This window comes from Medicago truncatula, chromosome 8 (genome assembly GCF_003473485.1).
Source record: "Medicago truncatula cultivar Jemalong A17 chromosome 8, MtrunA17r5.0-ANR, whole genome shotgun sequence".
NCBI classification, from domain to species: Eukaryota; Viridiplantae; Streptophyta; class Magnoliopsida; order Fabales; family Fabaceae; genus Medicago; species Medicago truncatula.
Genome location: NC_053049.1, coordinates 21,355,902 through 21,378,399, shown reverse-complemented (window position 1 = coordinate 21,378,399; position 22,498 = coordinate 21,355,902). Strand labels below are relative to the sequence as shown.

The 22,498-nt window shown below is 31.3% G+C and overlaps 2 protein-coding genes across 6 annotated transcripts; both read left to right on the top strand.

Moving 5' to 3' along the window:
* Window positions 1-1,371: 1,371 nt before the first annotated feature.
* LOC25502465 (probable LRR receptor-like serine/threonine-protein kinase At1g05700) lies at window positions 1,372-6,622 on the top strand. Of its 5 annotated transcripts, XM_039828949.1 has the most exons (14): window positions 1,373-1,769; window positions 1,877-2,429; window positions 2,662-2,746; window positions 2,897-3,143; window positions 3,459-3,597; window positions 3,696-3,767; window positions 4,140-4,211; window positions 4,312-4,392; window positions 4,602-4,729; window positions 4,910-5,130; window positions 5,210-5,336; window positions 5,599-5,661; window positions 5,734-5,923; window positions 6,150-6,622. In XM_039828949.1, exons 1-14 carry the CDS (start codon window positions 1,649-1,651, stop codon window positions 6,481-6,483), a joined length of 2,433 nt encoding a protein of 810 aa, XP_039684883.1. In that variant the 5' UTR covers window positions 1,373-1,648; the 3' UTR covers window positions 6,484-6,622. The 5 variants fall into 5 exon arrangements, with proteins under 5 accessions (XP_024627943.1, XP_039684883.1, XP_024627942.1 ...); XM_024772174.2 differs by having other exon boundaries at window positions 2,662-3,143; window positions 4,913-5,130; XM_013589997.3 differs by having other exon boundaries at window positions 1,374-1,769; window positions 2,662-3,143.
* Window positions 6,623-8,344: 1,722 nt separating this feature from the next.
* Window positions 8,345-21,747, top strand: LOC25502464 (probable LRR receptor-like serine/threonine-protein kinase At1g56130). Its single transcript, XM_013589995.3, has 24 exons — window positions 8,345-8,589; window positions 12,953-13,142; window positions 13,238-13,309; window positions 13,581-13,652; window positions 13,747-13,818; window positions 14,004-14,075; window positions 14,949-15,020; window positions 15,110-15,181; window positions 15,274-15,345; window positions 15,426-15,497; window positions 15,608-15,679; window positions 15,991-16,062; window positions 16,155-16,220; window positions 16,396-16,461; window positions 16,692-16,736; window positions 17,724-17,788; window positions 18,319-18,695; window positions 18,810-19,008; window positions 19,112-19,270; window positions 19,618-19,736; window positions 20,149-20,359; window positions 20,476-20,704; window positions 20,825-20,975; window positions 21,184-21,747. The coding sequence occupies exons 1-24, from the start codon at window positions 8,478-8,480 to the stop codon at window positions 21,568-21,570; spliced, it is 3,096 nt and encodes a 1,031-aa protein (XP_013445449.1). The 5' UTR covers window positions 8,345-8,477; the 3' UTR covers window positions 21,571-21,747.
* The last annotated feature ends 751 nt before the right edge of the window (window positions 21,748-22,498 follow it).

Below are 22,498 nucleotides of genomic sequence, written 5' to 3'. Positions count from 1 at the left end.
ATTTTTTAGAAGGAGTATTTTAGCAAGTGAATATATATATATATATATATATATATATATGGGGTTTGCTAGAACACACCCACTAGTTTTTATTTGGGAGTGTTTAATTATTCACTTGCTAAAATACTCCTTCTAAAAAACAAGTGGTGTATTCTAGCAAATGCCTATAGGATTTGCTAGAACACACCCACTTGCTTTTTTTAGAAGGTGTGTTATAGCAACATACACCTTAAGATGTATTTATTAACTTTTTAGTTATAACTTACTAAAACACTCCCACATAAAAATTAGTGGGTGTGTTCTAGCAAATCCAGGAGCGGATGGTAGTACAAGGGAGGGGTAGCCCTTGCTACCCCAAAAAAAAATATTTTTCTTAGCGAGTAGGTATATTTTTATATTTAGCTACCCCTAATAATATATATTTAGCTACCCCAAGTTTAATTTTAGATGAAATAATTTTTTCTATCTTTATTTAACTTCCGGTCGAACTTCAAATTATTTGATAATGTTGTATAAGAATCGAAAGATTAACATCCAAAAGAGATAAATAATAAATAATAACAATATTTCGTTTATTTAACAAATAAAGTAATACAATTGTAGACCCACACGCTCTCAGCCCACTAGCACCACACACTTTATAGCTATGTTTGTATTGGTTTGATACTTCCCGTCTCAATAACAACAATAAAGAAACCTTTTTCAACAATAAAAATGATCAAAACAATAGTCATAGACAAATTAAATGTACAATGAGTTTCTTGCAAATAACCTATTTATTTACATTTGAAAAGACTAAGATTTGTTAATTTTAGTCCTTAATTTTTTGTTAGAGATTAAATTCAGGACTAAAAACACTTTTTTTTTTTTAAAAAAAAAAATTTAAAAACAAAGAAAAAAACTGAATAGTTTTTTTAACCCTAAATTATAATTTATAGGGCTAAAAATATATTTTATTCTTAAATTTAATATGTTTGTTTTAAAAAAAAAATCTTCTTTATAGTTGGCCCTTGCATAAATTTTTTGCGAGCTTCGCCGCTGAGCAAATCTCATATATATATATATATATAACTCGACCTACGCCAAGATGATACACTAGTATAATAATAAAATATTTTTTTTGGAGGGGGGTTATAAATATTATAATAAAATAGACAAACAAGCAAATAGTATAAATAAATAAAATAATTGTCCAAGCGCAGAAGCATCTGATACTGCTTCAAATTAAATCAATTGTAGAGTCTCTGAATCAATTAGCCCTCTGATGAAAACAAGCATTGTAGAATACTTAATACTCAATAGTGTCTCATCCAACGACCTATGAGTCTTCTGAATCAATCAAAGATTCAAGTTGTTGCTTGAAAACAAGCATTGTAGAATACTTAATACTCAATAGTGTCTCATCCAACGACCTATGAGTCTTCTGAATCAATCAAAGATTCAAGTTGTTGCTTGATAATGTAGCTCTTCATAAACTCCAGAGGCGCTAGTAATACAGAGTTCGGCTGAAAGATAAGTAAAGTCTGGATAAAAATTGTTCAACCAGAAATCGAATTTAGGTGTCTAAAATAAATATTTAAAAAATAGAAAATTTGACAGCTTTTTGCGTATGCAAATTGAAGTGGAATGAAATTCTCTAACTGTATAAATGCTTCCTTGTATTAGCATTTATACAAGAACAAGATTGATGATAATGTTACCCCATTTTCTTTCTGTACTATCTTCAGTCCTTACTATTTTGGTTTTGATACAAGCTCAGGATCAATCAGGTTTGTTTTCGAATTTGTCTATACCTACTTCATGTCACATATTGTTCCCAGTAATTATTTTTGTAGCTGAAGTTATCTTAATTTGTTCATAAATTTATATGTATCAGGATTCATTAGCTTAGATTGTGGGCGACCTGAAGATGCGAACTATTCTTCGTTGGAGACAGGCATAAATTACATTTCAGATGCCAAATTCATCCTCGATAAAGGTGTAAGTAAGAGCATACAACCTACGAAAGAGTTTTCTCGACAGGAACTAGAGAAAGTGAGGAGCTTTCCAAGTGGAGTGAGAAACTGTTACAAAATAAATGTAACAAGTGGTACTAAATATTTAATAAGAGCTTCTTTCTATTATGGAAACTATGATAATCTAAATGAACCACCACAATTTGATCTTCATTTTGGAGCTAATGTGTGGGATACAGTGAAGTTGTTCTCCAATGCATCACACATCACTATCAAGGAGATTATTTACACTCCATCAGTAGATTACATAAAACCATGTCTTGTTAACACAGGCAAAGGGACTCCATTCATTTCAGCCATAGAATTGAGGGCTATGAACAATACGTATACGGCTTATGGCACATACGAACCTAAATCAGTATTATCACTCATCAAGCGATGCAATTTAGGTTCCACGACAGACATAAAATACAGGTAATTAACTAGAATACATTGCATGGAATCATCTAGCAGTACACTAATTATCACTGCACCATTTTTCACTTTAGGCAACGAAACTTTATCCCACGGATGAAAAACCGTTTCCTAAAGGAGCAATAAGCTACGGATTTTTGCACGTTTATACGTTTCTATAATTTGTTCAATACCCAGTTGAAAAGTATTGGATATATCCAACTATATTTTTTTGGCCATGTACAAACATCAGGTACAGAAAGGATGTTTATGACCGCAACTGGATGCCGTGTAAATTACCAAGTGTTTGCAGACGATTAAATACCTCCGTTAAGAATGTAAATCTACCAATTCCGAATATTTATGAACTACCAGCAATTGTGATGAGCACTGCTGTTACACCAGTAAATGCCAGTGCTCCATTACAATTTCATTGGGATGCAGATAATGTAAATGACCAATTCCACTTCTATTTGTACTTTAATGAGGTTGAGAAACTGGCTGGAAATGAAACTAGAGAACCAAATATCACTATCAATGACAATGTTTTGAAAGGAGACTTCAACAAGTTCTTGAAAGTAAGAACCGTTGCGGGTGCAACACCTTTGACTGGAGCCACAAGGTATCAAATTTCTCTTTCTAGGACACAGAATTCAACCCTTCCACCCATCCTAAATGCATTTGAGATTTATATGGGAAAAGTCTTCTCACAATCAGAAACTCAACAGGATGATGGTAAGCTGGCTCTTTAGTTTATTTGAAAAACATACTGCAACCTCCGTCCGTTAGTATAAGACCCTCTTAATATATTTTCTTATTTTCAACTGCGTTAATTATTCTTTTTATCAACATATAATGATGAATGTATAAATTAATTCTCTCATTATAGGTAAATTTATAAGACAACGGTAATAGTCAATAAATTAAATATTTAGTGACGGAGGAGGTAGTATATGAGTTTTTTTGTGTCATTTTGTGGTGTAAAGTAAACTATCTGCAAATTGGCTTTAAAACCTTACTGAACTGTTTTTTTCGAATACCAAATACTAGTTGATGCTATCACAAACGTCAAGGATGCTTATAAGGTGGCTAGAAATTGGCAAGGAGATCCATGTGGTCCTGGGAATTATATGTGGGAAGGCCTAAATTGTAGCATTGATGGATATAGCATCCCAAGAATCACATCTTTGTAAGTTTACTATTCCTTAAATAAACCATATGCAAATATAATTCAAAAACTTCAATTATCCTCTGACTTAAAGTATATATGGAAATGGAACCAACCAGGAATTTGTCTTCAAGTGGACTGAGAGGGAATATATCATCTTACATCTCAAAGCTCACAATGTTACAAAACTTGTGAGTTCCTTATCTCATAATTAGGTTAGATTAAGGGCGGCCTCGGGTATGTTCGGACGGAAGATCTGGGAATTTAGGGAAAACCTTATTTTTCTTTTTTAAATTAATGAAGCAATAAAAAATTTCTAAACGATATTAACTATGATTGAAATGTTATATGATTATCTATCATATTGTTAATTTAACTTTTTCAAAATCTCAAATATATACTAAAATATACGCATTGCATTATGCCTGCAAGCTGGGGAGACGGTTTTTAGGATAAATCTCATTTCGTTAAACGGTGAAACCATATGCATTCGGTAAGATTATTATTCTCTCTTTATTAGAGATTCAAAATTTTAACTATGCATTTAAATTCTGTCATTTCAGAGATTTATCAAACAATAGTTTGAACGGTCCCTTACCTGATTTTCTGGTGCAACTGCAATCACTGCAAGTCTTGTAAGTCCCATGCCGATGAATCAAATGTAATTTCATTGATTATTAGCATAAAAGATATATAAAAAAAAATGTGTCATATTTATTTGTCATGTGTTGGCAGAAATGTGAGGAAGAACAAACTTAGAGGGTTTGTTCCAAGTGAACTCCTTGAGAGACATAAAACAGGTTCACTGTCATTGAGGTATGCTCCTCTATGTTCAAAGTTACCAATTTGATAGTTTGAGATCATAAAGAGTATTGTTGTAAACTTATGTTTCTATTTTATTTGTGTTGTCGATTGTCCACCAAACGAAATACAAAATACATAATCAAGTAACCTAAAAGTCAGTCTTATACAAATATCATCAATGATATGATAACTAATACTTTGTCACCTTTGACTTTTTTCAGTGTAGATGATAATCCTGATCTTTGTATGACGAAATCATGTGGAAAGAACGATTTTTTAGTACCACTTATTGCATTAGTTGTAATGGTTTCGATTTTTCTTGTATGTTGGATATTCAGAACACTAAAAGGTACTTCAATAATTGAATGATCATTACATTATGTTGAAGTCATAAACAAATTCTTAGTAGTAGAAATCTACTACTAGATATGACAGAAAATGGTTTTGTTCCAATCTCTATATCCACATTCATGTTTAAGTTTTTTCCATATCCATGCTTATTTTCATTCAACTTTATTTATCAATGTAGTAGCTACGTGCTCAAATTCTAAGAAAAGGCGTTGGATGAAATCAAAGCATCAAACATTCAGTTACACTGAAATTCTCAATATTACTGATAACTTCAAAACAGTTATTGGAGAAGGAGGATTTGGAAAAGTTTACATTGGCATTTTACATGATCGCACTCAAGTAGCGGTAAAAATGCTTTCAAAATCATCAAAGCAAGGTTATAAGGAATTTCAATCTGAGGTTAGTCATTGGATTCAAGTTAATCATACAATATTTTCCATATTTAACTTTGCTAGAGATGATATTACTCAAAATGCAGGCGCAACTTCTAATGATTGTTCATCATAGAAATTTGGTCTCTCTCATTGGGTATTGTGATGAAGGTGAAAAAAAGGCATTGATTTATGAATACATGGGCAACGGAAATGTTCAACAACACTTGTTAGGTAATTATCGTTTGTCTTTAGCTGGCTTAATTGCAGCTTTGGTCTCCTTGTTTTTCTTCGTTCTTGAAATTGGTTCCCATTTAAAAAATATTTTTAATGACGTGCCAGGAAACCTAATCCACTTAGATAATTCTCCACATCGGTAGATTTTATGTCAAATATATAAAACCTAATCCACTCGGAAGATATTTTTTTCTATGTTTTCATTTTAAAGAGTGATTATCCAAAACTACAAGACTAATGCCTATCTATTTGCATGTAGAAGATTATGCAAATGTCTTAAAATGGAATGAGAGACTCAAAATCGCAGTTGATGCAGCATATGGTAATGTGCACTTTTTGGTATGTTTCTTGCATATTCTACCCTTTACATTGAACTAATTTGTTAGATTTTCAGGATTGGAATATCTGCATAATGGATGTAAACCAGCAATTATGCATAGAGATTTGAAGCTTACCAACATATTACTAGATGAGAATATGCAAGCCAAGATAGCTGATTTTGGCCTAAGTAGAGCTTTCGGTAACGATATTGATTCTCATATATCGACTCAACCTGCTGGTACACTAGGTTATGTTGATCCTGCGTAAGTACGAAATGACATTATAAAAAAAAAGACCAGATTTCAATATTTTGTGGCATATAGTTTCTCAATAAGACTTTTCGGCTGCTATATTAATAATATTTTTGACAAAAAATATTTGTTTTTTTTTATCTATAATTTATATAATTGAACATTAGATTGACAAGAAACAATATGATAATTAGGTCAATATCACTAATTTTGTTTGAATTGTTTGTTTTCTTAATAGATATCAGAGAACAGGAAACACAAATAAAAAAAATGATATCTACAGCTTTGGAATAATTCTATTTGTGTTGATCACTGGTCATGAAGCAATAATAAGAGCAGCTGGAGAAAACATTCACATACTTGAATGGGTTATTCCTGTAATTGAAGAAGGAGATATTGAGAAACTTTTTGATCCAAAGTTGGAGGGTGAGTTTAGCATAAATTCAGCACAAAAAGTTGTAGAGATTGCCATGTCATGCATTTCACCAAATGCAACAGAAAGGCCAGACATTAGCCAAATATTGGCAGAATTGAGGGAGTGTCTATCTTTTGAAATGGATCACCATTTATAATCATATTCATCATCACTCCAAATGTCCTAGTACATTACTTGTTGTGTTTTATACAATAATTTATATCTTGGAAGTTTTGTAGGAATAAAAAAAGGACAAATAATCATTTATATACACAATGAGATCTTATGATTTCATACTCCTCCTCGTGTTATTTCTATTTTGTGTTTATGCCTTCATTTGAATTTTACTATGTCATAAATATAAGCAAAAAGTTCATATTTTAGATTCATTCAATAAATGATGTATGTTGTCTACAATAAAGACCACATACATAATTTATTGAATGAATTTAAAACATTGATTTTTACATATATTTGTGACCGAAAGATGTACATAAGATGGAGCAGGACGCAAGAGGTTGATGATGGATTAAAAGTCAAACTAAAAATATTGGAGCTTGCCATGTTTGTTAAGATGTGGGATATGTAATTGGACTTGAAAATGGCATGAAGGGAGGATATTTCTCATCTTATTGTAGAAGCTAAGTGACTCAAAGATTTTGATCGACATTATTTTTTAGGATTCCAAATTCAATGGAAACATCATTATTTTGGTTCACTATATCTAGAAGTTGTTAAAGTTAAGACGATATTTGCAAATCAACCATACTTATGTAGAGAAAATGTGAGAGGTTATTGGTTTGCAAACTTTAACATTCATATGAATCATTTAAATTTGTTTGTTATGGAGACTCATCCTAATCCTAATGAACTAAATCAACTCCTCTTTGATGATATTGCTAGGCTTTGCGTAAAGTGAAATAGAGGAAGGACTCACTGGCGGAGTCAGAAAAAAATGTCAGGATGGGCCACTAAAATTAACTATTGAAAAATTGTTTAAAGTCTCGCAAATTAGACCTATAATTGAATTATTTAAACTTTTTGGGTGGGCCACTACACCAATTTGCGGGAATTTGGATCAACCAAAACCTAAAACCGACATAAAATTGTATAAAATCTTGCAAAATAGACCTATAATTGAATTATTTAAATTTTCGAGTGGGCCACTACACCACTTTGCAGGAATTTGGATCAACCAAAACATAAAACCAACACAAAATTGCATAAAACCTCGCAAAATAAACCTATAATCGTTGATTTTTTAATTTTTCCGGATGGGCCGCCCACTCCAGTCCATGAAAGGCTCCGCCACTGGGAAGGTGGTAAATATATATTCAAAGTCTTACTATCAAATTAGTTTCAACTAACAAATGTGATCACATGCGGTTATAATTAAATATGAATATCATTTAATTAAATTAAATAAAAACAAATACAGAGTTGATTACCCTAGTTGGTGGGGTAATACATTTATTAATGTACGATTTTATACACATACCACTTTCCCAACTTGCAATATGAAAATGTCTCAACCAACTTAAAAGGACGCTTCAAATAAAGCCAAATTCACATTAGAAATGTCTAGTGGATCATTTTTTGACAAGGTCCTAAATGTACGGTCGTCTGCCAAATCAAAATCAACGTAAACTTTTCACCATGCTTATTATAATTATTAATTAATTAATTAATTAATTAAAATCAATATCAAAGACCATGATGACACCATGCTACTCGGTAACGAGTTGATTTATCGCAAAAGTTCAACTTCAATTATTATACATTTTTTGAATCTGTTTGTCAATTAGTTAGCGGTTAGAATACATATTTTTTAAGATGAATAAGTGGGATGTCTGAGGTTCGAACATCGACATCTACATATAAAAATACATATCGCTACTAACTGAGTTATGGTCACGAAACACTTAAATCTTATATTAGAAAAAAGAAAAAAGAAAAAAAAACATCACACTATTTATATATGAGGAAGCCCATCTTACATTTTGTTAACATTATTATTACATATATATGAATGAATTTACAAGTCAGAGACGCCAACTTTGGCTCTGCAATTAGTATTTAATCTACAAAATCTTAGGGTTCTTTCTCTAGTATTGTTTACAAAATAGAAAGATTATTGTTTGAAGATTCACCATGAGACAGTGTATTTTTGGTTCTTCACTTGGTATTATTCTTTGTGTCTTCATCTGTTTGCATAACTTTGCACAAGCTCAAACTGCAAACGCTACTACAGACCCTTCTGAAGGTAACACATATATTTTCCTTAATTCTTAATTTTGTTCATATGCTTCTCATAATCTTTCACATATCAACTTGTTTTTTTGGTTACACATATATATATTAATTTATTTGTGAAAGTGGGAAAGTCCTAAACTTTCTTAGTATCAGTTTTGTAGGGAATTATTTAGTGAATCTCTTGATTCATAGATAGATTATAAAAAAACTGTTATTAGCATATAAAATCGTGAGTGCATATAAAAACTGTTATTAGCATAATAATTAGACCATTCTAAAATAAAATTAGGAGTTTAACATTTTTTTCTTCCATATTTTCTTTTACTTAGCTTGCTTTTTTTAATCTTATTTATTCCTTTTCATTTTACCATGTTAATCACATCTTAAACTTATGATTCTCTTTTGTTTTATTTTTCATTTAGTTGCATCCTCTTTTCCTTCTTACTGTATGATATTTTTATTTTATTTTATTTGTAGAAGAGAATATTCTTTTCTCATTTCAGTTTCGTATTATTGATGGTGGCATCTTATCTTATGTATTTTACTGTTTTCATTGTTAAAGTTTTCAATTGTACTTATCTAGCTTGTAGCCACCTAACACCTATAAGAGTCTATGATTGACTTTTTATTTGTTTATTCATTTGGAGAAAATTGTTATTTACATTTTATATTTTACTGAAAAACACTATGAAATTATTCAAATAACCTCAACGACAATTAACTCTAATTCAACTCTCTGATAGTGGCAACTAAATGCCGTTCCAAATATATATAACTACTTGTGCATAGAAAAAACTTCAACGGCACTTAAGTGATGTGGAAAATGAAATTAGTCCATGTAATCGTTAATTTTGACAATTTACCCTTGCATTGTTTAATCATTTACAATGTCGTCCTTTGACCAACTTAATCACTGACACGTTATCAAATTAGCAAAATGACATGGGAATGGATAAAAATACCCTCGTCATCCATTCGTGAAATGACATTTTTACCCCTGTCTTCATCTTCTTCTCATAATAAAGACGATGGTATTTTTGTCCATTTCCATGCCATTTTGCTAATTTGATGACTTGGGAGTGATTAAGTTAGTCAAAAGACGAAATTTTAAATGATTAAACAATGCAAGGGTAAATTGTCAAAATTAGTGATTACAGAGACTAATTTTTATATGACGTCTAATTGCAAGGACGAAACACATCATTAAGACATTTGATAATTATAATTGGCTTGGCATGTTTTCCTCTCATGGTGGCTATAAAATAAGGGGAATGAGAGGCAAAGTGTTTTTTTTTTTTTTTTTTGAGAGGCAAAGTGTTGTAACGTCCATAACAGCAAGCCAAGTTAAAAACATGTGAAGGATGGTGGGGCTAAAGTCAACCAAGCAAGTCTCAAATATCAAAAATGGGACCCATCATGAACAAGAGCCAACAACTAGGTTTGTGTCGGGTGGAAAGTTAGTGAAAGACCAATAGGCAATATCAAATTTTATGGTCCACGGCACTTAGGCTATCTTTGGTTCTATGGAAAGATTGGAAGAGGGAAAGAAAGTGAGTGGATGGATCTTGTTTCCATTGTTTGGCACCACCATCAAAAGGGAGTGGATAGAATGTTTTAACCGGGACCCACATGCAAAACCTTTCCCCTCTAGATTGGACGGAAAGGTGAAGAAGGGATCAATTTTTTTGGAATGACAAAAGTAACCCTCTGAATCAATATGAATAATATGCACCGTTGAGTGTTGGGTGGTTCAAACTTGAAACAAAAATAAAAAATTGTACTAAGCTAGTACACATTACTAATATGAAGCTCATACTCTATTCTATTTTTTTTTTTTTTTTTTTTACAAAGTATTCCATTTTTATTTGGCTGGACGTACTCCCTTATTTTGCTTTTTTATTATACTAGTTAGTAAATTACAAAGCCATTAGCCTCTTCTATCAACGGTATTACATGACATCATATCTATGTTTTTTTCACTCAAACATATCCATGTTTTAAAATTAAAAAATACAACAATATTAATAAATGTTTTAACTGTAGTTATCAAATTTTATAGTTATTGATACAAAATTGAGTTTTAAAATTTTTATTCTTTATTAAAAACTTTGTAATTAAAGTTGGAAAATTGTTAATTTTGTTTAACTGAAATATTTATTCTTATGTATACTTTAACATATCAATTTTTATTTATTAATATGTAAATATCAATTTATTATATTAAATAAATAATAAATATATAACTCACTTTATTATAAGGATATTTATGTCATTCATCAAATATACATCTTTTTTTCCTTTCACTTTTTCACTTATTACAAACAACCCAAAAATCTTCATACTTTCCTTTCACTTTCTATTAACTTTCATTCCTTAATCATTCTTTCCTCTCACCATCCAAACATAGCCTTAAGTTGTTGGAGTTTTTTTCTTCTCCGTGTAGAGAAATACTTGGTTAGGCACAATACCAAATATTACATGTTAGGCACACACATAAAATTAAAAAAATTAAAATGAAAAGGATTGAAGTGATGTTAATTGATGTGACTATTTTATTTATCTTTAATTTTTTTTGAATTATGTGTGGCCTAAAGTTTGTGCCTAATTGTTTGTGTCTATGCAAGACTATCTCATTCATGAATATGTTAATATGGTTGTGGAATAGTAGTTAACTGCTACCGTGAAAAAGCCAAACGGTAATTAAACGTCGTTGAAGGTATTTGAGTAATTTTTGTTGTTTTTTTAGAAAATTAAGAAGGGTAAACAACAATTTTCTTATTTGGAAACTGTGTTATTCGTAATTTCTTCACAGAACTCGGCCGAAGTAACATAAGCAAGTTGATATTATATTGGCCTTTTTTTTTAAATACGGATTTTACTCTTTTCGCTTCAAGAATTGCTCTTTAACACTTCAGAATTACCTTCATACACCTATCAACAGTTAACTGCCACCGAGGATATTAAGGTAATTTCAGAGTGTTAAAGGACAATTCAAGTGTAAAATCCTTAAAGCACTTGTTTTGGCCTCAATTAATAGCATTTAGCCCCTTTTACTTGTGGACCAATTCTTTTCCCACCCCGACACTTCTCACATGGCCTATGCGTTAATTTTTTTTAGATATTTACCAATGACAATATTTCTTCCGTATTTTTTTTACGTAACAATAATTTAACAAGTGTCTTTTTTATTATTATCATGACAAATATTTTCCCTATATTTTTTTTTATATGTATAATGATTTTTTTTTGAAGGGCAGCTATAATGACAAATATATGTTATGTATTCATTATTGACAAATATTTATCTATTATTTTTGTATATTTATCAGTGATAAAATTCTCATATAAAAACTTTAGTACATAAATGTTCCATGCGTTTTTATTAGTTACAAATATTAGTCCCGTATTTTTTATATTTGTATAGTGTTTTCTTAATATTCATCAATTAATTGATATAGAATCCTTCAAAAAAAAAAAATCAATTAATTGATAAAGAAGTGAACTCATGTGCAAATATGCTATCCAACATTGACTTAGCATTTCCTTTTGGTATCTCTTTTTTTTTGTTAATGAATTTGGATAATGCATCATGCATTAATTTGTTTAAAATAATAATAATAATAATAATAATAATAATTTTCAATGACAGATATTTTTCCTGTGTTTTTATGATACAATTATTAATAGTTGTGTCATATTATTTTAATATTTATCATTGACAAATATTTGTTCTGTGTTTTTTATGCATCAATTACAAATAGTTTTTTTTAAAGGATCAATTATTACAAATAGTTTTTTTTTAAAGGATCAATTACAAATAGTTGTCTCATGTTTTTCTTTTTAGTGATATATATTTTTTCCACCTTTCTGTTTTGGTGTATTATGAGCAAATATTACACATGTATTTTTTTTATTTATCTATGACAAATTTATCTATTTATTTATAAGAGACAAATATTTGTCATGTTTTTTTTTTAATATTTATATATTATGAATATTTGTCTTGTATTTTTTTAAGTAGTAGTAACGAATGTTTGTCTTGTATTTATATTTATTTTTATCGGAGATAAATATTTATCTCTTGTTATTACTAATGTATCAACAACAAATATTTGTCTAGTTTATTATAAGGCACAATTTCATGATCAACTGGTCTGATCTTAGTCTTATTTGTAAAGTTGAGACAATATCAAAGCGATGTTGTCATGACTTCTTGTATTTCGTTGATAATGAATCGAAAATTATACATGATATAGACAACCTCTTCTTTCAAACAAAGCGCGAGCGAACTTGTTAAAAAGTCGCTTCCAACCATTGCATGAATTTTGTGATCCTTCGAAAATATGAATGAAGTTGTGATGTGAATAATGCAGCAAGAGTTGTACACTCGATCTTTAGCAAATGGGGAAAATCAGCAGACCAAACTCAATGGAACATAAGTGGCGAAATATGCAGTGGAAGAGCCATTGATAGCAGTACCACCATTGATGACACCACTTACAACCCATTCATCAAATGTGATTGTTCCTTCAACAACAAAACCACATGCCGCATCACTGCATTGTATAACTATAACTATAACCCCTTTCTCTCTCTCAACTTGTTTTCTTTTCCTTTCTATATTTAATAATTAATATAATCTCTTTGAAACTTAACAGGAAAGTTTATGCATTGGATGTGATTAGTGAAATCCCACCAGAGCTATGGACTCTTACTTATCTCACCAATTTGTATGTTTCTTCAATCTATTTTGTACTCAAATTTAATGGACCTGGATTGCGTGCAGCCATTGCAATCATGTAGTTATGGAGACTATGACTGTCAGATCGAGATAAAATTTTCTTGTGATCTGGATGGTCATAGTCTCCATAATTGCGTGATTTTGTCCAATTATGAGCAATATTATTAAAATGATTATGTTGAGATTCTCGTAAATCCGTTTGTTATCTTCATATGTATGTATATTGATTAAAATGATAAGTTTCATGAATTTGCAAATAGGAACCTTGGCCAAAATTACTTGACGGGGTCTCTACCTCCGGCAATTGGAAATCTGACTCGTATGCAATACATGTAAAGCCATTGACTCAAGTTCATGACATTATGTATAGTTACTACTACTGTTAGGAAATATAATTTTCTAATGTTATTCGTTTAATCGATTTAGGTCCATTGGCATCAATGCTTTGTCAGGAGAGCTTCCAAAGGAACTGGGAGATCTTACACAGTTGATAGTATTGTATGTTATCTAAAAGTTGATTCTTTTATTTTTTTTATTTGCTTGACTAGATCAGTGATCAGACAATACATAATAATATTACTTAGAGTCAATTTTGATTGACATTTTTTTCTTTTGAATACACAATGTGCTTTCAAAATATCTTTTTTATGACAATTCAGAATTGTTGTCCTCTAAATTTGCAGGGGTTTTGGGTCCAATAACTTCTCTGGATCTTTGCCATCTGAACTTGGGAAGCTGGTAAAACTAGAACAACTGTAAGTACTCGGTCTCAACATCGATATATACTGTTTTTTTTTTATTGAAGTTTGAAGTTTTGTCATCCTCCATTTGCAAAAGTGATGCTACAATTGTTTGAATTTTTTCTCATTTGAAATTGTATGAGTCCCACATTGCCAAGGTTCCTATGTTTGGGCACCCTCCTTATAAGCTAGATTTTATGAGTGAGATCCTAGCCCATTTAACATGGTATCAGAGCCGGGTTAAAGATTACAATGTGTGAATTGGACTCAACATTCTTGGAAGAATGGAGGAAATTATTAATGTTCTAGAAACAAATTAGAAGTAGAACACTGAAAATTCTTCTGAACATTAATATAAAACTATTAAACAACTAAGCGGTAGAACAAACATAAAAATTTAACAATTGGAAGAAAAAAAATGCTCAAGTTTATGCATGTAATGTGTTTAGGTTCTCTTTGTACTTTTCAAACACTTATTATGTCACAAATTGGAAGTTATGGCATATCTCTTTGAAGTCAAATGTATAGTCCATAAATCTGTTTTGGTAAATCAGAGTGAGCTTTAACATTAAAGGATGAATCTTGAAGTTGTTTTGGAGTAGGGTTTATGATGATTTTGGTAAGACTATTGGAAATTGAAACCAATGTCAAGGATATAACTTCTAAAATCTCACACTTCTATATAAAGTGGAAGAGCCATTTTTTGGGTATATATATATTTTTTAAAGTTACTCGCATGCATCCATAGACTTGTAAATTAAGGGTTACAACTTATAATCTAGTGCAAAATATAAACTGTTTTTATTCAAAATTCCATTCTATTACAGATGTTTATTTCTTTTTGTGAATACAAGGTATTAATTTCAAACAATATTTATTTACTTGCAGCTACATGGATAGTTCTGGAATCAGTGGTCCCATTCCACCCACATTTGCAAGTCTTACGAATATGGTGACAGTGTAAGATAATGCCAATCCCTTCTACGTCGTGATAATAAATTTAAAAACTAGAACTTCTATGGTAAATATCGGTTTTCTGCTAATTTCAGATGGGCTTCAGACACAGAACTCACAGGCAGAATACCCGACTTCATAGGAAATTGGTCTAAGCTTCAATCCTTGTAAGACAATCTTACTGCTTAATTCATTTTTCATATCTTGTACAAGAAAAGTATGTACTAACAGTTTCTGTAATTGATGTATGTTTTCATAGGAGGTTTCAGGGTAATTCATTTGAAGGTCCAATACCCTCATCATTATCCAATTTGACTTCTTTGACAGAGTTGTAAGTTTTGTCACTAGTTTCTTGTATGGTTGACATTGATTCATGAAACCTAATATATTATTATATGTACAATAATGTAGGAGAATAAGTGGTCTATCTAATAGGAGCTCATCATTGGAATTTGTAAGGAATATGAAGTCTATGACTATCTTGTAAGGATGCTCTACTGATTATAATGGCTACACTTTCCCAAGTAGAAATAAATCTTTAGTTGTGTGTTTTTTGCAAAATTAATCTAAGCATTCGGTTATGATTGCTGCAGAGAATTGAGGAATAACAATATTTCTGGTTCATTTCCTTCCACCATAGGAGAATTGCAAAATTTGACCCTGCTGTGAGTATAACTACTTTTGTGTTTGAATTTAAATGCATTTGAATCCATCAGATAAAATTTGTTTTACTTTAGAACAAAATTTGAATTTAAGTTTGTTTTGAAAATGTTGATGTTGTGCTTTTCCACAACATCAACATTTTCAAAACGAATCAAGCCAAGTCAGTTTAACATACTCATTATTGGATTGGCATAAACTCCAATTTCAATATTTTCCTTTTGCGTATGATATTGTGATGCTAATAATTATCCGTTACTATATCTGTGTTTTATCTCAAAGTGGGATGATTTTATAGTTATGCTTGTTCTTGCAGGGACTTGAGTTTCAACAACATCTCAGGACAAATTCCTGGATCAATTTTCAATTTGAGCTCGCTCTCTTCCTTGTAATATTTCATTTCCTACGTAAATATATATTGATTTGGTGGTATGCTATGATATGTGGTATAAATGATGTTTTGGTTTTATCTGTTTCCAGGTTTCTTGGAAATAACACACTCAGTGGCAGTCTCCCTCAACAGAAAAGATCATCTCTTAACAACATGTGAGTAGGCCTGATTTATCTGTTTGTATGTATGTATACGTGTACATGAAATTTATCAATTGGAAGAATATTTTTACGAGAGAGTGAGAGAAGTAAATCTGGAATCCCTTGGATCCAGCAAATTTTCAATCTTCATTTTCTGTCCTTCAATTCATTTGACTTAATATGTTTGCAGCGACTTGTCATACAATGATCTATCAGGAAGCTTCCCCTCTTGGATAAACGAACAAAATTTACAATTGTAAGTTTCATGGTCTAATTTTCAAAAGTAACTCTCCTTTTGGTAGTTCTTTTCACTTAGACAATAAGATTATGAATGTCTCTCTTCTTTTCACTTAGATCATAACCTGACTAAAGTTTTACTCTACATCTTTTATTCTGTAATTAGTTTTTTTCTCTTAATCAATTTATGCTTTCTTTATCATTTTTATGTGTGAAACTATTGTGATATTTTTTTGGCATGATATGCAGGAACTTAGTAGCCAACAACTTGACAATAGAAAATTCAAATAGCAGGTAATAATTATACAATACTGACTGTTTCAATAACTCTTTTAACTTTTTTGAATTTACTCTTATTTATAGGCAATAATGTGAATTTTGATCTTTCCACGATTTTGTCACTCACATTTTCAGTCATTCAATGTGATATAGTATATGTAACTATGATTTGTTGTGACTGTGCACATAGTATCAACTATTGATTTGTTCATCGATTGTTGACATCACTCATTTTACACTCTAAGATGTTGTTCAAATTAGAGGTCCTGGATCTTAGTTTTTGAGAGGAACAGTGACGAGTTGTTATATGGACAGGCAGTAGCAGGAGAAACGATATCAATGTGTTATGGCTTGTTGGAGCCTAGGCTTATTCCCTAGATATGGAGCCACAAATTTTATCTTAATTGTATTTTAGACAATAACCACCACAACAACAATAACCAAGCCATATTCCACTAAGTAGGGTCTGCTACATGGATCAAATTATGCCATAATGGTCTATCATAAATCATATTTCGATCCAACTCATTAATCTCTATATCTTTCGATCATTAACCATATTTCGATCCAGTTATCATTATATACTGCTTAGCTTGTGCCTGTGTTCTATAACTACTTCATTCACAGTTATTTTACAACGTCATATGAATATTTATCACTGTTAGTGAAGAACTACTATTACAATAGTTTGTTACCTCAATTTGTACTGCATTTTACAATTGGCATGTTATGTAATAATTTCTGGGAATTGAATGTAATAATTTGGGATCTAAAATCTGTTTGCAGTGAAATACTTATAAATTTGATTTGCGTTTATTTTTTTTTTACTTGGAAAATTCAACTCAGGCATCAACTTTTACCTACAACATTAATTATACGATGATTATTCTTCATTTTGACCAAAAACTGTATCCAAATAGTTGATATTTTTTTATGATTTAATTATCAATTTGGTTAAAGCCATATGAATTTTATGGTCTGACACATAATTTGGTTTTGCAGTGGTTTGCCAACTGGGCTCAACTGTCTTCAGAAAAATTTTCCATGCAATCGTGGTGCTGGAAGATGTAAGTTTGATTATAAGCTTGTTTTTCTTGTGAGACAATGAAATGGAGACGAAAGGATAATCTCAAATCAATTGTTAGAATCATGAATATGAAAATTGTTATTGATAGTATTATTATTATTCCTTAGTAATCATTTGCCAATAATTGTTTTTCTATACTTGTTGTGTCTATTTTTACATAACTATGCTTATCCATGTATGGTCGAATTAAGTTAGCAACTGTTGTTATACTAAAAATAAGATTGAATCTGAGGAGGAAATAGGAAAAATTACTGCTAAACAAACAGAAATACAGCTCTAGAGTAGTAGAAATACAGAAAAAATGCATAAACTGATACAAAGAGCTTACATTTATTTGTCTTGTCTAAATATATTTAAACTTCGAAAACAAATTCGAACAAGTTTTATGGACTCGGGTCTACTTTCTCTGTACTAAATGAGACTGGAATTTTTTTAAGGCCTTAGCTAAAGTTAATTTTATGAATTAAAACACATTTTCGATCATTAATAAATCTATAATCTGTTGTGCAGATTCTGACTTTGCGATCAAGTGTGGTGGTCCCCAAATTAGAACTACAGATGGAATTGTGTATGAAACGGACAATGAGACACTTGGTCCTGCTACTTACTTTGTTACTGACACAAATAGATGGGCTGTTAGTAATGTTGGAACATTTACCGGGATCAGCAATCCTCTGTTCAAAAGTTTTGTTTCGAATCAGTTCACTGGTACTGTGAACTCGGAGCTTTTTCAATTTGCTCGGCTATCTGCATCATCATTAAGATATTACGGTTTGGGATTGGAAAATGGTTTTTACAACATAACCCTCCAATTTGCGGAAACAGCTATTCTGGATTCTACTACATGGAAAAGCCTAGGTAGACGGGTCTTTGATATTTATATCCAGGTATTTTTGTTGTTGAAATCTCACAATGACTAGAGATATACTCAATGAAGTCGTTATGCGGCTAAGGGAATCTTCACATTGTCTAGTTTTCATGTTTTCGCTTTTAAATTTCAGGGGACTCGTGTATTGAAGGATTTTGACATACAAAGAGAAGCTGGAGGTGTCTCCTACAGAGCTGTTCAAAAACAATTTAGGTTTGAAGTTAAAGAAAATTATGTCGAGGTCCATCTTTTTTGGGCGGGAAAAGGAACTTGTTGCATACCTGGCCAAGGTACTTATGGACCCTTGATTCAAGCCATCAGTGCTACCCCAGGTAAAACTTCAAAAAAGATTATGCACCTCAAATGTTTACTTGTCACAACATATAATATTTACTCTGAAATTATTATAAAATTTTGTTATTCAATTTTGTATAGATTTCATACCTTCTGTCAGTAACAAACCTCCGAGCAGTAAAAAGAATAGAGCGGGTCTAATCATAGGAATCGTTGTTGGTGTTGGAGCTGTATGCTTTCTAGCAGTTTTTGCCATTTTCTATATCAACCGGAGAAGAAAACTCTACGATGATGATGAAGGTAATGAAATTTTATCAATATATTGTATAGTTTTTTTGCTTGGTTAATTAAATTGTCTTCTTACATATATTTACACTTTGTAGTAGATTATAAGCAGTATAGTATAAGTTTGCATGTTGAACTTTTTTAGATCTAGGAAAGATGCATATATGTTTTTGGCTAATAACAAATCAAATTTTCACTTGTAGCACACAATGTTCTATACGTAAAGGTGTTTGTAGCGGAAAGAAATGATTACACTCTACATTATATATATATATATATATATATATATATGCTTCTCTACTGCTTGGTTTCTTATCATAGTCCATATCATTCTAAACTATGTTTGTGTTTAATTTTTGCAGACCTTTTAGGCATTGATACAATGCCAAATACTTTCAGCTACTCTGAGTTGAAAAATGCTACAAGTGACTTCAATCGTGACAATAAACTTGGAGAGGGAGGTTTTGGACCTGTTTATAAGGTGAATATTTTACTGTCTCTGTATAAGATAGTATGATAACATGCTACAACATGATATCATTGTCAATACTTCTTCAAAAAAAAAATAATACTTATGATAATCACCATCTTTAGGATTACTTATATTTTTTGGATGATTATAATTCTAGCTCACAGAAGTTAATTGTTGAATGTTTAATTTAACTGATTACAAGTAATTATCTTTTTATTTTTAATATTGTTCTTAACTAATAACGATATACTTTCTAAAGCTTCTCTCAACCTCCAAGAATTTGCTCTGCCATTGATAGTAGTTGTATTTTTGTTGTGAACTCTTATTTTAACTTTTAATATATATGAACACTCTAGCCAAATATTCGAACTTAATTTGTTTATTTGTGGAATTTTTTTTTCTTTCCTTTTTGTCCTCGCAGGGGATACTTAACGATGGAAGAGATGTGGCTGTGAAACAATTATCTATAGGATCCCATCAAGGAAAAAGTCAGTTCGTAGCTGAGATTGCTACTATATCTGCTGTGCAGCACCGTAATCTTGTCAAATTATACGGATGCTGTATTGAAGGGAGTAAAAGACTACTTGTCTACGAGTATTTAGAAAATAAGAGTCTTGATCAAGCATTGTTTGGTATGAGAATACGATAGTTTTCTTCCATGTCTGTGTTTTCTTTTATGTATTGATGCTTATTTGCTTTTTCTTTTCTCTTGATTATAATTAAGGACATTGTTGTCTTGTTTGAGCAGGAAATGTTTTATTCCTAAATTGGTCAACCCGCTATGATATATGTATGGGTGTTGCAAGAGGTTTGACATATTTACATGAGGAGTCGCGGCTCCGGATTGTACACCGTGATGTGAAGGCTAGTAATATTCTACTCGATTCTGAGCTTGTCCCAAAAATATCTGACTTTGGATTGGCTAAATTATATGATGATAAAAAAACCCATATAAGCACCCGTGTTGCTGGAACAATGTAAGTCATTAACACTTGATCATCTTGTACTTTCATGATTTTATCAATATTTGATTTGATTTGCATATATTTTGTTTCAAATTATACTAAATTGTCAATGTGGTGTAAAACTCGATGAAGTGGATATCTTGCACCGGAGTATGCCATGCGCGGACACCTTACAGAGAAAGCAGATGTTTTTTCCTTTGGTGTCGTGGCTCTGGAGTTAGTTAGTGGGAGGCCGAATTCTGATTCAACTTTGGAAGGAGAGAAGATGTATCTTCTAGAATGGGTATGCATGCTGCTCTTTGTCACATGTCGTAACTACCTTACTTTGTCTATGAAGTCCATACAATCTTTTTTTTCAAACATAAGATACTTAGTCACACGCTTCAACACCCAAAGATAGGCGATGATTCTGTTCAAGTACAGATTTAGCTTGTGTTTTCTCTTGTTTATCGCTTTCAGACATAGCTTAATGTTATTTTTGCTTTGTTTAGGCTTGGCAGCTTCATGAAAGAAACACTATAAATGAACTGATAGATCCTAGACTATCAGAATTCAACAAGGAAGAAGTCCAACGCCTTGTGGGAATAGCACTTTTGTGCACTCAGACATCACCAACTTTACGGCCATCAATGTCACGTGTAGTAGCAATGCTTTCAGGAGATATTGAAGTGGGCACTGTGACATCAAGGCCCGGATACTTGACTGACTGGAAATTTGACGACGTTAGCAGCATCATGACTGACGTTTCAGCGAAGGGACTAGATACAAGTAATTACAATTCAACGGCAAGTACAAGCATAGTTGGTGGTGCAGATATTCATTCACCAAATGATCCTTCTAAAGCCATCCTTCATGACACTCTTAGAGAGGGTAGGTAAAAATGTGTGTATTATTCATGAATTGTCTTGACCAAATGTACAAACAAACAATAATAATGTATTGTGCTCCAAATTTTTGTTCCTATTTTTTGCCATTTTGATTTGTAATGTAAGTACACTACACCATCTTCTATGACATTCCAAATGTACATTGTAACAATGGTATTCTTCATATAATTTTTTTCTCGTGTAACAATGATATTAATGAGAAAGAGTGTTCATTGTCATAAAATTACCATAAAATAAAATAAAAAAAAAAAAATGGTTGATGTTGCCTCTACTACTTACCAATGTATAGAAATGTGCAGTAGGATAAGCATATAGTTTTGACTATCGAATTGCAGATTGTTAGTGTATTTTTGTTTCAGTGGCATTTAAATTATCAGATTATGTTTTCTCACCGTCACTCTTATGAAAAAAAAATGTGGCTCCAACAAAGTCAAAATCAATTTCCTCAAAAACCAAAAAAAAAAGTCAAAATCAAGAAAGAGCACTATATTCTTTAGTTATGATTATAAAAAAAGTCATGTTAACGAGTGTCCCGGGCAGGACACTAGTTAAACAACTATGAGGTTACTTTAAGATGGTGGTGATATTGGGTTTGCAAAATTTCTGATTTTACTAATTAAATATATCATCTTACATAAAGAATATCTAGGTTTATAGTAAATGCAAATGAGGATATAAAAGAAGAAATTTCTATGATTATTACTCTATTAATTGTTACTTTTCACTTAATGTGTGGGTTCTCATCTTTTTATAAAGGATATTCGACTCTGTTTTCAATTAATTTGGCTGGCTACTAACTGGATTATTTGGAAGGAGTAACACCTACGAATTTTTCAAAACAAAGAATCTTCGATTGCTAAATTGACTCATAGGGTGAAACTTCATAATTGGTGGTGGCTCAAGACTTCTAAGTTCAACT

Bases quoted from the DNA above. Each gene is read 5' to 3' on its own strand.
- LOC25502465 (XM_013589997.3), top strand. From the start codon at position 1,649: ATGCTTCCTTGTATTAGCATTTATACAAGAACAAGATTGATGATAATG. The intron at 4,212-4,311 runs GTAAGTCCCATG...ATGTGTTGGCAG, and splicing joins CTGCAATCACTGCAAGTCTT to AAATGTGAGGAAGAACAAAC. The intron at 5,662-5,733 runs GTAATGTGCACT...TTAGATTTTCAG, and splicing joins CGCAGTTGATGCAGCATATG to GATTGGAATATCTGCATAAT.
- LOC25502464 (XM_013589995.3), top strand. From the start codon at position 8,478: ATGAGACAGTGTATTTTTGGTTCTTCACTTGGTATTATTCTTTGTGTC. The intron at 14,076-14,948 runs GTAAGTACTCGG...ATTTACTTGCAG, and splicing joins CTGGTAAAACTAGAACAACT to CTACATGGATAGTTCTGGAA. The intron at 19,737-20,148 runs GTGAATATTTTA...TTGTCCTCGCAG, and splicing joins GTTTTGGACCTGTTTATAAG to GGGATACTTAACGATGGAAG.